This window comes from Asterias rubens, chromosome 2 (genome assembly GCF_902459465.1).
Source record: "Asterias rubens chromosome 2, eAstRub1.3, whole genome shotgun sequence".
In the NCBI taxonomy this organism is placed as follows: domain Eukaryota; kingdom Metazoa; phylum Echinodermata; class Asteroidea; order Forcipulatida; family Asteriidae; genus Asterias; species Asterias rubens.
The window spans coordinates 22,232,473-22,248,605 of record NC_047063.1 but is presented as its reverse complement, the minus strand read 5'-3'; the positions used below and the strand labels follow the sequence as shown (position 1 = coordinate 22,248,605).

The window sequence follows — 16,133 nt, the reverse complement described above, 5'->3', positions numbered from 1 at the left end:
TAGAATAATAATGGAGTTATGAAGTTATGAAAAAGGTTATTGGTGTCTAGGACGACCCTCAATATTAAACTATGACGAATTCGACTCAAGACAACTCAACGATTGAGACAGCTCGTCCGTTGAAACAACTCGACAATGTAATTGGCCAACTCGCCTGACATGCTTATAGCCCTACAAGTCGAGTTGTATGCACCTTTGTAAACCTGTGGTCGAGTCAGTCAACCATTTATTGATGAGCTGAGTTTGTAGTCGAGTAGTCTATCATCCGTGTCCAACGTTGCAGAATAGGACTTTTCGACGTTCTTGTCGCACACGCGTCACAAACACACACAGCAGTCACACAACAAACGTAAAGGGGGGATCGGGACACATGGGTGTGTTACGTGTGTACACACGACGAACCGGCGGTGTGTGGATTGCGGAACTATAATAAATGCTGGAGCCAATTTCTAGTAGTAATAAAAAAACTAATATGAATGATGACATTTTGTTCCGTTTGTAACGTGATTATCGATTAGGTAGTCCTCTCAGGATACATTAAAAAAAGGGACAATTTTACGTTCAACCATGCCAGCTGTTAGAGTGTTTTCGAGTGCAGTTTCCTTGGCATTCCTCGCCGATTTTGTCCCCTACATTGTCGATGGTGCAGTCATTGTGGACCGGGCGGGGAAGGGTGTTATTGCTGACAACATGACCGGTAAAATCAACGCCTCTGACCCGCCGCAACATTGCAGTCAGGGAGCGCTGACCGATAGGTTTGGAATCATCACACAGGCAGTTTTAGCAGTGCTGGCATTCAGCAGTTTAATTTGTAAGCATGAAAATAAAATAAAAATTGTCTTACATTTCCACTTCACTTGTCTTTCAATTTACTGTATCATTTATATTATTATTTATTTAAAATTATTCATATTTTTATCTGTTTATTATCAATAATTTATGAAAATTGAATTTAAAATAATCTTGTTTAGGTTGGTACACACTCAGGACAGTTAGTTATGATTATGAATACTATAATAATTGAATATGATTTAGGGCATAATAATTAACTTTCATTTTCAAGTATGTATTCAATAAAAATATAAACTTATTGTGTTAAAAAATTAATTTAAATCATAATTTGCTGGTGGGCTCACTCAACTCAACTGGATGGTGGGGGGAGCCTACAAACATTGACACTGATCATCATTTGTTTGTATTGCCATTTGAACAGATTATCAATGTTAACCACAAACACAAGGGAAACTGACTGGGTAAATTTTCAAACGATTTTTGGGGTTGAACAAAGAATTGACTTGAGTGGGATTCGAACCAACAACATCCGGATTATAAACGTGTCGGCACTCTAGTCAATTCTTTGTTCAACCCCAGCCAAAAATCATTACAGATTATAAAACAACAATTATTGTGACTTCGACCATCTAGAGTAGAGGAAGGAAGGCCCTCACTGCGATTTACAAATCATCTTTCCTTCCACATTTAGAAAGGAACACAATGTGTTTTTCAACAAGATTTTGTTTAATTTTGTGGCAGGACTGAGTGATACTGATAGTGCCATAATGATGGATGATGCTTCTTGGTTTGGACGATGGATGCAAGGCATTTGTGGGAAGGAAAAAGGGGCACTTTGTATCCCTTTTCCTTCCCACAGTGCCTTCGGCTGTTTCAGAAACAAATAACTAGCAATAAGGTCAATAGCATACAATAACTTGAGAGGGGGGTGGGATTAGCCTGCATTTGCACCGAACTTAAATATAAATGCTTGGCGTCATTACATTACAGTGCTATCTTGAGACTTGGAGGTAAAACAATGATGAAATAATGTAAAAGTGCAGGTATGCGGGGCGGGCAGGATCAGCCAATGAGCAACCTCTTTTGACCTCTTGAATTTGAACTCGCGGTGATTCTTGTATTATTTCACTTTTCTTTTCTGCAGTGAAACGACTACGAGAACCCAAAGATGAGCGGAGGTCATGGACTATTTGGTAAGATTACATTAACAAAGTAGCTGTAGAGCACCACTTTTATTTCAATATTTGGATTCACATGTTCATTTTACTCATTGTAATTCTCATTAATTCCCAGTGTCCTGGCATGGCCAGAAGTGGTGTACTATTTAGTGTCATAGTTAACACTCAAGAAGTGGTGTTCAGTGTCAGAGTTAGGACTCAAGAAGTGGTGATCAGTGTCTGAGTTGGGATTCTAGAAGTGGTGTTCCGTGTGTCAGAGTTACAAACATGTAATGTATTGACTAAAGAAGGGGGTGTTCAGTGTTTGAGTTGGGATTCTAGAAGTGGTTTTCAGTGTCAGAGTTAGGACTCAAGAAGTGGTGATCAGTATCTGAGTTGGGACTCAAGAAGTGGTGTTCAGTGTCGGAGTTAGGACTCAAGAAGTGGTGATCAGTGTCTGAGTTGGGACTCAAGAAGTGGTGTTCAGTGTCAGAGTCAGGACTCTAGAAGTGGTGTTCAAACTCAGAGTTACAAAGTAAACATGTAATGTAGGACTCAAGAAGTGGTGTTCAGTGTCAGACTAGGACTCAAGAAGTGGTGGTCGGTGTCAGACTAGGACTCAAGAAGTGGTGATCAGTGTCAGACTAGGACTCAAGAAGTGGTGTTCAGTGTCAGAGTCAGGCCTCTAGAAGTGGTGTTCAAACTCAGAGTTACAAAGTAAACATGTAATGTAGGACTCAAGAAGTGGTGTTCAGTGTCAGACTAGGACTCAAGAAGTGGTGGTCGGTGTCAGACTAGGACTCAAGAAGTGGTGTTCAGTGTCAGACTAGGACTCAAGAAGTGGTGATCAGTGTCAGACTAGGACTCAAGAAGTGGTGTTCAGTGTCAGAGTCAGGACTCTAGAAGTGGTGTTCAAACTCAGAGTTACAAAGTAAACATGTAATGTAGGACTCAAGAAGTGGTGTTCAGTGTCAGACTAGGACTCAAGAAGTGGTGATCAGTGTCAGACTAGGACTCAAGAAGTGGTGTTCAGTGTCAGAGTCAGGACTCTAGAAGTGGTGTTCAAACTCAGAGTTACAAAGTAAACATGTAATGTAAGACTCAAGAAGTGGTGTTCAGTGTCAGACTAGGACTCAAGAAGTGGTGGTCGGTGTCAGACTAGGACTCAAGAAGTGGTGTTCAGTGTCAGACTAGGACTCAAGAAGTGGTGGTCGGTGTCAGACTAGGACTCAAGAAGTGGTGTTCAGTGTCAGACTAGGACTCAAGAAGTGGTGGTCGGTGTCAGACTAGGACTCAAGAAGTGGTGTTCAGTGTCAGACTAGGACTCAAGAAGTGGTGCTCATTGTCAGACTAAGGACTCAAGAAGAAGTTTTCATTGTCAGAGTTAGGACTTAAAGAAGAGGTGTTCAGTGTCAGAGTTAGGATTCAAGAAGTGGTGTTCAGAGTCAGAGTTAGGACTCAAGAAGTGGTGATCAGTGTCTGAGTTAAGACTCAAGAAGTTGTGTTCAGACTCAGAGTTACAAACATGTAGTGTAGGACTCAAGAAGTGGTGTTCAGGTTCAGAGTTAGGACTCAAGAAATGGTGCTCATTGTCAGAGTTAGGATTCAAGAAGTGGTGTTCAGTGTCAGAGTTAGAACTCAAGAAGAAGTTTTCAGTGTCAAAGTTAGGACTTAAAGAAGTGGCGTTCAGTGTCAGTGACTCACAGTAAGGACTCAAGAAGTGGTGTTCAGTGTCAGAGTTAGGACTCAAGAAGTGGTGCTCAGTGTTCATTTTGTTGTTTTTCAATACCATATTACATGTAATTGAATTAACTGAATTAACTTCCTCATTTCATTGACACTAATAAGATTTATATCTTGTTTTTTTACACTAACATCGATTTGTGATTAAAGGCAGTGGACACTATTTGTAATTGTCAAAGACTAGCCTTAACAGTTGGTGTATCTCAAAATATACATAAAATAACAAACCTGTGAAAATTTGAGCTCAATCGGTCATCGTACTTGCGAGATAATAATGAAAGAAAAAAACACCCTTGTCACACGAAGTTGTGTGCGTTTAGATGGTTGATTTCGAGACCTCAAGTTCTAAATCTGAGGTCTCGAAATCAAAATCATGGAAAACTATGGCACTTCAGATGGAGCCGTTTTTCACAATGTTTTATATTACCAACCTCTCCACATTACTCGTTACCAAGTAAGGTTTTATGCTAATAAATATTTTGAGTAATTACCAATAGTGCCCACTGCCTTTAAACACTGATGCTGGGGTTTATAGGGCATGGTTTATGGTCTATTATATAACACCCAAGCAGATCCTTGCCATTTGATTGGAGGATTGTCCGTCACGTGATAGCAAATAAAAGTACCATTGCACGCTGAGTCACTCACCGTGCTTTTTCGTTCCATCCGAAAAGTACCATTGCACGCTGGCAGCGTGCAATGGTACTTTTCGGATGGAACGAAAAAGCTGAGTAAAAACATCACTGCGTGCGCGTGTCTTTGGTAACGCAGCAGGTGTTACTGCAAGAAGGCATAGTAAAATTACTAGCATTCGGCTTCTACAGTTGAAATTGTTTGTTTTGAAAGTTGTATCTTTCAATCAAAATGACAAAGATCTACTTGGATGTTATATAAAACAAATAATGAATGTTTTTCATTCGTGCAATGGCGCGAATATGTTCATTCGTTGAAAGCTGGAATGTTCCATTCAACTCGGCTCCGCCTCGTTGAATAGAACATTCCATCTTTCAACTCATGAACATATTCGCACCATTGCACTCATAAACATTCATTATGTGTATAATGATGAACAATGTGAGTCAGTTTTATCCAAGGCAACGTGTCCCTTTTTAAAACAGTTGAAAATTGAACAGCCATACTATTTTGTGTGTTTTAACAGGTTTTATGACACATCAAAGCAAGCATTAGGAGCTGGAGTTATACACATGGCCAATGTGTTTCTCTCATCAGAGCTTTTCCAAGGAGATCCCTGTATATGGTGAGTCTGTATTATTAGTTGCAGATACAACAATAAAAAATAATTAGCCAGAGATTCAAAACTTGTTCCCCCAAAAAATTACATGAATTCTTTATCCCCGATGAAATATTAACATCTATTGAATTGTTCAATACTTGCTCTAGTGTTTTACAAGGCTCGGGGATGGTTTGCAGAATTAAGTAACCCTGAGCGCAATTTCATATGTTTATCAGTTTTTCTGCTAGCAAATATAAACAGGATACCAGTCATAGATAGCACGAGTGACATGGTACTGTTGTAGCTGGTAATCTTATTCTGGTAAGCATATATTTTTGTTTTGCTTAGCTGCTTTCTGTGCTTTTTCATGCAGCTTTATGAAATTGAGCCCTGGTCAGCTGATAGTCAAGCGGGTTCCACTTGCAACTACAACTAAAATACAATGTCACATATGTACAATTTGAGACAGGTTTACTGCTCATTTATGCTAAGCAGAAAATTGCTAAGCAATATTTTCTGCTTCAGCAGCGTTATGAAATTGGTCACCAAGAAAGGAGACTCTTGCAGACGAATGCAAATAACTAAATTTTGTTGTTAAAGGCAAAGTATACCTTTGGTTTTTTTAACCTTTCGTATGAGTACAATAAAACTAATAATTCATTTCAAAAGGTGGTTGCGTTTTTGAGATATCGCTGAAAATCCGGAGAGAATAATGTTAACACAGGAAGAATAGTCCCTAATAGAAATATCCATTCTGTTAATGCAGTAGCGCTTCTCAGATTAAACTCTGGGGCATACCACTGATATTTTTGTACATTCTTTATAACCACATAACTTTGAAGTGAAATGTTTATCAAAATGCTGTATACTACAGTAAGCTGTTGTAGGCATCTAACCAAAAGTTTGTTATTGCCATACATTTTAAGAGTGATTACCAATTGACCAATCCCTTGAGCTCCGACCAATCACAACGCAACGAAGGTCCGACATATAAGGTCCGACATGCGTGGGCGTATGCTTGGCGCGCACGGCTGATTTTGCAGAAAGGCATTGGGGAGGCTCACGCGTTCTTGCTCACATGTGCGTCGTGGGCGGAGCCTAATGGATCGGTCTATTGCATAACTTCCCTTTTATCAATTTTTCCTCTCTTTCAGGTACATTGTTTACTTCCTTCTGGACTCCACGTTCGGCCTGTTTTTTATCTACATCAGTGTGAAGATATCTCAGTGCATTGTTAAACTATGCGGCTGCAAAACATTGTATTTTGGAGAATACGGCACCCCTCCGAAGTGTGAATCGTTCATTGGCCAGTGTGGTGTGTTTGTACTCATAGTCATAGTGGAGAAAGTTGTTATTACCCTATTTGCAAGCCTGAAATTTTGGTCTGAGGTGAGTTTCATTTGAATATTATTTTGAATTTCTTATTAATAATAGTAATATAATTATATCGAAGTCTTATATAGCGCATGTATCTACCAAACAAGGTACACAATGCGCTGGGTATATACAAACTTTCAGAAAGATGTGTTATTGAAGTGATGAATTCTGAGACCCGATTAAGTAGCACCTTGTAAGGGTTCACAAGATGCTACAGCGCATATAGCAGCCACCGCAAGGAACACCCGGGCGAACCCCTTCTCTTTTCGACAAGTGCACTAGGTTCTTTTACATGCGTTACACACATTGGGCCAACGGCTTTACGTCCCATCCGAAGGACGAGGCAACGGCTAAGTGTCTACACAAGTGTCGCGGCTGGGGATTCGAACCCACATTCTGCTGATCAGAAACACCAGAGTTTGAATTCAGTGCTCTTAATTGCTCGGCCACGACACATCCACATGTAGCTCTGCTCAAGATTTCATCTCATGGCGTGTCGTGGCTGAGTGGTCTAGGTCACTGGACCTAAGCTTTGGTGTTTTTAGCAGCAGAGTGTGGGGTCGAATCCCGGTCATGACACTTGTGCCCTTGAGCAAGACACTATAATTGCTTAAACTCAAATCGGTGTATTTTGTTTATTATTAACAGGATAATTTGTCTCTTATTTAATGTGCAGGTTGCAAGAACGCTACTTTCTCCAATACATAACGCCAGAGTGGAGGTTGTCATTGTTATGCTTATAGTTCCCTTTTTTCTTAATGTAAGTATAACCCCAAAAACTTAACTTCCGATTGCCCATGTAATACTGTTACATGACTGAAGAATTAGGAATTATGGCAGGACACCTGACCTTTTTAGACCACTCTCCCTGTTTTTTGTGTTGTTTTCTCGGTACGATATTGAGCTGAAACTTTCACATGTGACTTTTATTGTGTGCCTATAAATAAACCAGTATTACCTTGACAAAACCAATCTATGAGTTTAAGTAATGATAGTATTTCATTTGTTTCAAACAGCTTTTCAGTATTTTATTTCTTCTGTTTTCCCGTTGTTCCCTCTTCCCTCTGTTGATTTGTTTCTGTTTTCTTCTTTTCAGGCGCTTTGAGCACCTTATTAGGTGGATCGTGCGCAATATAATTTGTCGTTATTATTATTATTATTATTATTATTATTATGACCCAACCTTATAACTAAGTCTGAAATGGCTGCTGCTGTTGACAAGCTGCACCCACCAATTCGGACGCAACCTTATTTTCTATAAACTTGATTCTGGTACATAAAAATAGTTCCGGAATTACCTTGATAATTAGTAAGCCTTCACACAATTAATAAAAATTGTTACAGAATAGGTAAGAAGAAAAAAATCGTGAAGATCACAGATTTAAATAAAACTTGCACGGTCTACTGATGATGATAGTAGTAAACATCCCTTGAAATATTTCTGTCTGAAATGTCATATTTGCGGAGAAATAAATAATCTAGTTTCGCGTTTGGAGTTTATCGCTCATTGAGTGTTTTATTCATTTTTGTTTTGGCATCGGTGCCATGCAACATTTGTAATCGATTTTTCACTGTTTTCTCGTGACCCAGATGGCTGATCGATCGCAAACTTCTACAGGTTTGTCAGTTTATGTATATGGTGGATTTCATAAAGTGCCCACTACCCACACTGCCAATAACTGTTTTGTTTAGCAAAAACCAACTTTGTAATGTTCTTTAATGCTCTCCTCTCTTTCTATTCCAGGCCATCATGTTCTGGGTGGTGGATAACTTCCTCATGCGGAAACGGAGAAAGCTAAAAGACGACCCAAACAAGAACGGCGTGCAAGCGCGTTACTTCAAGCTGAACAACATGAAAGCCACAAACGGCGAAAGTCGCGAGCCTGAATCTGAGGTTCTCCTATCGCCAGATGAGGAAAGTGGCGACACGGTCATATTACAAAGAAGTGCCAATGGTAGACCAGGTTCGGAGGTGTAGCAGACTGGCGACTTGCAGGCCTTGAATTTCATCTTTGGAGAGGGCAAAGCAGTTTTCATTTTGCAAAGGGCGCTTCCTGGCGTTTTAGAGTCTTTTGAAGGGGCACCATGGCCTCCGTTTAATTCCAGGCCTGGACTTATGGTAGACATTTATTCATTGAGATTTGCTGGCCCTAACTTCTTCCATAGAGGGACAAAAAAATGTCCCCTGGAGTGGAGGAAATAGTTAATAGGATTTTTTTCACTACTGCCTTTCCAACCCTTCCCTCCCACCCCCCACTATTCTGTACTATCATGAATCTTGAACCAGGAAATTTAAATGCATCTTAGTTGACAATACTATGATTTAGAGTTGAAGCTGTGTGTGAATTTTGTTTTCTTCTAGCTGCATGAGACTAATCTAACTTGACAATTTGACTTGGAAAAATGAATCTTTTGCTTCACATTTTTCTCCCATAATCACACAGTTGAAAGAAAAAGTTGTAATTTATGGGGGAAACTGGCAGACTAGACTGGCCTCAGGTCGTACTTTTGTTCTTTGTGTAAAATATGTGAAACACTGCACACAGCATTCTGCATAACGCTTCAATTCATTACTGTGCGCCCGCACTTGCCAGTATTGTGCCATTCACCTTCACTATTGGTTCCCTTTGAAGACTTTAGTTGAGGCACGAGGAATGAGCAAACTCACTGGATTGGCAACTCCTTGACATCAGGGCCCAGTCTCATAGAGTTGCTTAAGCAGAAAGTATTGCTTAATAATTTGCTGCTAAGAAAAAATAAGCAGGATACCAGTCTCAGATTGTTTATGTGACACTGTATTTTGGCTGGTAACCTTACTCTGGTAAGCATAACTTTGTTGTGCTTAGCTGATTTTTGTACTTCAGCAGTTGGGTCCTGAACCGCACATGACAAGAAGCCCATATCATGTACATGTGTACATTACAGAGCAAGCACAAGACCCCGATTTGAACTAAGTACAGCTACAAGACAAGCTTACTGGTGAATGAACAAGAATAAGCATAATAAGCAAATATTTAACCACTTTCATAGAGCAGCTTCATAAAAAATATTGTGAAATAAGTTTATGCCGAGCAAAAAACTAATAGGAAACCAATCACAACTTGTACATATGACAAGGTATTTTGGTTTGGTAAGGGCAAGCTTCGGTGCGTAAGCAGCTCCATGAAAGTGGACTATGACAATTTTGTTACTGGTCAACTGCAGGACACTATGTGGTGTGTTTATTAAGTAATGTTTCAACTAAAAAATTGTTGAGATTGTATAGTTGTATTGTACATAAGGTTTAATAATTTGTGAAATATTATATGCCAAAAATGTTATTAAAAATATATTTTTTACTCGGATACATGTTTGCAACTGATAGGTTTGAAAGCACAAAGAAAAAAAAAGAACCGAAGGAGTTGAGTTAAATATTAGCAATAACCAGAAACCTGACGTCTGCTAACGTAGAGATTTATTTTCAAAAGTGAATAAGTCCTTTAAAGGTAGTGGACACAATTGGTAATTACTCAAAATAATTATTAGCATAAAACCTTTCTTAATTATGAGTAATGGGGAGAGGTTGATAGTATAAAACATTGTGAGGAACAGCTCCCTCTGAAGTGACGTAGTTTTCAAGAAAGAAGTAATTTTCCACAAATTTGATTTTGAGACTTCAGATTTAGAATTTGAGGTCTCGAAATCAAGCATCTGAAAGCACACAACTTCGTGTGACCATGGTGCGACACAGGTGTTTTTTCTTTCATTAATATCTTGCAACCGATTGAGCTCAAATTTTCACAGGTTTTTTATTTTATGCATATGTTGAGATACACCAACTGTGAAGACTAGTCTTCGACAATTACCAATAGTATCCAGTGTATCGTAACACACTAGACACTATTGGTAGTTATCAAAGGCCAGTCTTCTCACTTGATGTATCTCAACATATGCATAAAATAACAAACCTGTGAAGTTTGAGCTCAATCGTTCGTCAAAGTTGCTAGATAATAATGAAAGAAAAAACACCCTTGTCACACGAAGTTGTGAACTCAAATTCTAAATCTGCGGTCTCAAAAGTAAATATGTTGATAATTCCTTCTTTCTCGAAAACTATATTACTTTAGATGGAGTCGTTTCTCACAATGTTTTATACTGACAATGTCTCCCTACTACTTGTTACCAAGAAAGGATTTAAGCTAAAAATTATTTTTTAGTAATTACAAATAGTGTCCATTGCCTTTAAGTTCTCTTTCCTGTTGAAAGTTTTATCTTTGAGGAGAGTCATATTTTGAATCAAAGGAGAATTATGGTACTTTAAGTTTTTTCTAGAAGCTCCTAAATGGTGTGATCAAATATTTTTTGTATAAGTGGGGATGCGTAAAGGTGTATAAGGTTATCCTTATGTCAGAAATATGAGACTCAAATTAATATTTTTATATTAAGCCATGTTACTCAAACCGCTATTTTTGTTTTTCTTCAAATAAATAATCAATCTTTATTCTGTTGAAATACAACAAATTAATTTATTACATATAATGTACTCTGTGGAAGATCTACCACCAGAAATTGGATTGTTTTATTTATTCAACACTGTATTGCAAATCCCTCAAATCATGTTTATCGAACATAAAGGCAGTGTCCATATTTTTGCCTATGGATGTGGCTGTTGCCAAGGGTGTTGCTATGGGCATCCTATATTTCAATACATGTTGGCATGACGATCAAGTCGTAGCCACTAAATCTGACATGGCTCGAGTATACATAAAACCCTAGGCAGATGGTGTACAGCATTATTAAATAACCCCAAGTAGCGGTTTTTTCATACAGGATTTCAAGCTTGCGATTTTGTTCTTCAGTTTCAGGTGTTCCACACAACTATAGAATTGGACAATTGGAATCTTCAAACACTAGTTGGGATCAGCCCAACTATAGTTGGGCCGATTCTATAGTTGGACAAAACACATGTACAGTGTGACATAACAAACTTACCAACATGTAGTGATTTATTAATTAGTCATTTCCACTAATAATTTAAAAACCGTAATCAGTTCACTTTTTTGCATGCAATGGAGACACACACTGCTTTATGTTAAACAGCCAATAAAGGATGATCTCAAATATATAGATATTACAGTTTTCTAATAGCTGGAGAACTGTGTTCACACCCAATTAGAGGAATATCGTCACTGGCGTCAAGAGGTCATTATAACTGGACACTATTGGTAATTGTCAAGGACCAGTCTTCTCACTTGATGTATCTCAACATGTGCACAAAATAACCAACCTGTGCAAATTTGAGCTCAATTGGTCATCAAAGTTGCTAGATAATAATGAAAGAAAAAAACACCCTTGTCACACAAAGTTTTGTGCTTTCAGATGATTGATTTCAAGACCTCAAATTCTAAATCTGAGGTATGAAGTCAAATTTGTGGAAAAACACTTCTTTCTCGAAAACTACTCCACTTCAGAGGGAGCCGTTTCTCACAATGTTTTATACTATCAACAGCTCCCCATTACTCGTTACCAAGTAAGGTTTTATGCTAATAATTATTTTGAGTAATTACCAATAGTGTCCACTGCTTAACTATCTGCCAATGTTTTTATGCACAAAAGAGAAGTGAGTATCCTCGCTCTTTCTAAACACCCAAATTCCTTTGGATAAAGTCCTCCTTATTTGATGGGTACGCACACCCCGCCCTGCCCCCCCCCCCCCCCCCACACTCTACAGAAAAGTGGGGGCGATTTATTTGTCTCAAGTATGCTGTGGCCTTTAACCAATCTATATTTTCTTTTCTAGCCTAGTGCAATAAAGTTACAATATTTGTTAAAATGTACATTAATATTTACAGTAACATTTTAGTCAAGTATGACCGTATTGTAAAAAAAATCACTTTTCATGTACTAAATATTTTTGTTGGTATACCTGTATGTTTTTCCCATACATATTTGTTTTCTACTAATACCAGGTTTTGAATTGTTCAGTTTTCCTGCCCCTTCTGATTTTGCCTTTGTTTCCGTACTGCTGTATGAACTCTTTTCCGTTTGTTTTGTGCTGAACTTCACTAAAATATTCCGACAGGTGACACTAGCTGACTTGTACAATATGCATCATGACAGTATACAATAAACATGAACACTGAGACTACTATTCAAGTTAATGTACAAATGGATTTGATTTTTAAATTACTTGATGTTACTGTGTACAGCTCGGCTCATTTGTACACCTTTTAGATGGTGTTTCATAATCTAGGGGAGGACATTTTTACAGTGCCTCACGGGGATTAAAGTTGACAAGTTTTTGTTGTCTTGCCGCCCTTGTGTGATGCTTAGTTTCTAGTGGGTTACTTTTAGGGAAACTTCTGAGTGCTGCTGTATTGTGAATCGCCCAACTCCAGAAACTTGAGCAGACGTGGACCATTTTCCCAAATCTTGGCTTGTGCCCTGGCTCCAGACTTTATCAAATTTGGAGCAGTGTACATTTTGTATAAATGCTTTTAACATCAGAAAGCTCGAAGCTGTAGACAGAGTCTAAAGCCTGGTTCATTCTTCCTGCGAATGCTTCGTGCAATGCAAATTTTATTGCGTCACAAAGGTAAAGGGAGCTCATACCGATTGTTGTGTCACCGAAATTCGCTTCGCATTCGCAGGAAGTATAAACCAAGCTTAAGAGGTGTGGAAAAAAACTCCTGAGATAAAATTTGTTCTTTTTACCAGGGTCGACTGTTGGCATGTAGCAACATTTTGACACAATTCCACTTCCACCCCTTGTTAGATACACCACTGCAGCTCGTAACTGATTATTGGTTGATCAACAAATGAACTGAGACGGAGAATTGCACACAACGGAAACTCTTCGTTGATTAGTGATGCCATCATCATAATACCTTCTCGGGGGGTATGAGACCTGCGGCAACGATGCGGTTCTCACTCACTAAATAATTAAATGTTGAACAGGCGTGTGGCTGAAAATGAGATCAGAAAGAGAATTATACTTTAGCAGGGTATACTTTTCGTGATTGTCAAAAGACTAGTACCCCCATTTGGTGTATCCCAACATATGCATAACATACTCCAGCGTAAATTGGGCTCAATCGGTCATCAAAGTTGCAAGAAAATAATGAATGAAAGAAAGAAAGAAAGAAAAACTTGTCGCATAGACTTGATTGCCTTAGAAAGGCTTCATGTCTGGCTGAGAAAGGCTACATGTCTGAAGCCTTTCTCAGATTCAAATGTGGGGTGAAAATGTTCCTATTTCTCTAAAACTACATTATACATCTCCATAGATCTTTACCGATAGATTTTCAATGTTCATAAATTTTAATAGTAACTGTCAAATTCTTGAATAGATTCATTAGGAAGTAATTACCAAAGGTGTTCCCCTCCCTTTATGATACTTACCGTGTCTTGAACTTCAAGCGCTATTCCCTTTTGCCTCATGAATTTGTGCAGCCCAGGATCCAATCTGTGGTTGACTGCCCCACAGCCAAGAACAAGGATTTCTGGAAGAGGGAAGGGTCACAATGAAATTTAAATTTAAAGTGTTAATTTAAAAATTAAACTTGGGTTTCAAACTCTCAGAGAATGTAGAGGAAAAAAACATGTATGCCGATCAATATATAAGGTCATAGTAATACCTTTGATTTTGGTACCATTCGATTGCTTTAATCCTATATGAATGTAGACATATACAATCAAAACTAACCTATGAAAATTTCATTTCAAAATGTGGTAGCAGTTTTTGAGATATCGGCGAATGCCTGGAGCGGTTATGTCAGTTTAGTTTTAACCATCTACTGAGAACTCGGACTAGTTTTAACCATCTACTGAGAACTCGGACTAATTCTTACCTATTTTGGGTTCCAATAAATGAAACAGTGACAGGCTCTCTTCATTGATGTCTGCTACACTACCGACCTAAAACAACAAAGATTACCAAACACAATAATAATATCGGAGTCTTATATACCCACAAATCTACCATTAAGGTACTCCAAAGGTACTGGACCAAAGGTTTTTTAAGTGTTTTAATTATGAGACCGATTTACGTAGCACCTTTTTTGGGTTTCACAAGGTGATGCTCATACAGGTGTTGCTCTTGCAGCTGGACACAAAAATGCTAACCAGAAAAAAACAGGCAAACGCATTGTCTTATAAACCCATTTTCCATTGCCTCATAACTGTAAACATAGCTACAGTTTTAAATCCTACAGCTTTGCGTCCTGTCTGAAGGACAAAGAAAGGTGTAAGGTGTCTTGCTTAACTTAAGCATAACATTTGACACTCAGTGTCATGAGTGGCACTCAAACTCATAGCTGCGTTTTTAAACACATGTAACCCCAGGCACTTTGAGCTTCTCCAATGTTTTTTCCGACACCCAATTTAAAACCAGGTGAACTAACAGTGTGTAAAAAACTGTCCTTGACAGAATGTAATAGCTGATTTCCCTGGACTAATTTTGACACAGTCCCTTATGTATCCGGATGGTTGAAAGGTGACTAACATTCCACTGGACGAGACTTCTCGGCAGAATAGCCAGAGGTCCGATTACTCGATCTCCGCTGACTGTGAATCCATGGACGCTGTAGTTGGAGATGAACGGTAGACCCTCGGACTCTTTAGACAAGAGGCTGATTGTTGTTCGTACATACAGCTCATCATCAGTTGGCTGTAGCTTACTCATGGGTCGACTTAAGTTCCTGAGTAAATAAATACAAAAATTAGACAGTGACTATTTAGTTTATATTCAGGCAACCTGGTTGGCTCAGCGTTAGTGACGTTAGGCTTCCTTTGGGACCTATATATCCTATCATAGATTCCTTCCAATAGACATCGAGCTCTTTCTTAAATGTTGACACTGTCTTGGCATTTACTATTACTTGGTGTGGGAGACTGTATATTAATCATTAATGATTCTCTGTGAAAAGAAATTCCTTCTGCACCCAATGTTTTTGTTGAGAGTAGGCTTGTACAAGTTTTACAACTTTAATTTTAAAAAAGAGTGGCCCTCGTACTGGTGTTTCTAGCTGTATTAATCTATTATTATTGAAGAATTTCTTGCAATCAACTTTTTCCAATCCCTTGACCAGCTGAAAGGTTTCGATCAGGTGACAAGCAGGGTTCAGAAAAATTTAGCTTCATAATATTAATAATATTTATAATAAATCATCATAAATAATTTATAAAATTGAAAAATCCAAAACATTTTGGATTATTACACTAGCTACATCGTAATATAGTAGTAGGAAAAGTTTCCGTATGGCGCCACCACTTTTTCATTCGATAAGAAATAATATAGTATCTAATTTACCTCAATGAGATATCCCTTTTTGTAAAAATGAGTGAAAAGGTGGTGGCGCCATACGGAAAGTTATCCTAGTAGTAATCCAAAATGTTGGATTCAGCAGAAACTAATTGGTTCCCAATTATTAAAAATTCCATCTTCCATCTATTCCATTTCCACCACTGAAAAAATAATTTATCACGAGACTCGTGCAATACCAAACACATATATACTATAGCACTGAAGCAGCACTCGTGACAATATAAACTCGTTGCATGAGTTTCGTGAAGAATTTCTCTTCACTATTTTAGACCATAGAATGTGCATTTATTCCATTCGCAAACGAGGGGTAAACGGTGTCAAGCTTTGAACAATATTTAAACAGTTCTTGTGAAGGATACTGACCTGAAAACGGCTTGTCGATTGCATAACAATCTCAAACTCCGTGCGACCATGGGAGCTGCCATCTTGAATTTGTAGCAATGCATTTTGGGTGCAATCCTCGCTGGTAATCATTCCTTGACTAAACACCAAAAGCTGTAAAGTGCCGAGTCGAGTACCAGTAACA

General features: G+C 38.4%; 2 protein-coding genes across 2 annotated transcripts; one reads left to right on the top strand and one right to left on the bottom strand.

Moving 5' to 3' along the window:
• Positions 1–528: 528 nt before the first annotated feature.
• On the top strand, positions 529–9,082 carry LOC117302829 (store-operated calcium entry regulator STIMATE-like). Its single transcript, XM_033786821.1, has 6 exons — positions 529–811; positions 1,937–1,985; positions 4,852–4,950; positions 6,081–6,315; positions 6,980–7,063; positions 8,048–9,082. The coding sequence occupies exons 1-6, from the start codon at positions 568–570 to the stop codon at positions 8,279–8,281; spliced, it is 945 nt and encodes a 314-aa protein (XP_033642712.1). The 5' UTR covers positions 529–567; the 3' UTR covers positions 8,282–9,082.
• A 2,710-nt stretch (positions 9,083–11,792) lies between these two features.
• LOC117307121 (NADH dehydrogenase [ubiquinone] 1 alpha subcomplex assembly factor 3-like) lies at positions 11,793–16,115 on the bottom strand. Its single transcript, XM_033791782.1, has 5 exons — positions 15,971–16,115; positions 14,786–14,981; positions 14,133–14,199; positions 13,684–13,784; positions 11,793–13,247 (listed from the first exon to the last, which is right to left on the bottom strand). The coding sequence occupies exons 1-5, from the start codon at positions 16,051–16,053 to the stop codon at positions 13,161–13,163; spliced, it is 534 nt and encodes a 177-aa protein (XP_033647673.1). The 5' UTR covers positions 16,054–16,115; the 3' UTR covers positions 11,793–13,160.
• Between the last annotated feature and the right edge of the window lie 18 nt (positions 16,116–16,133).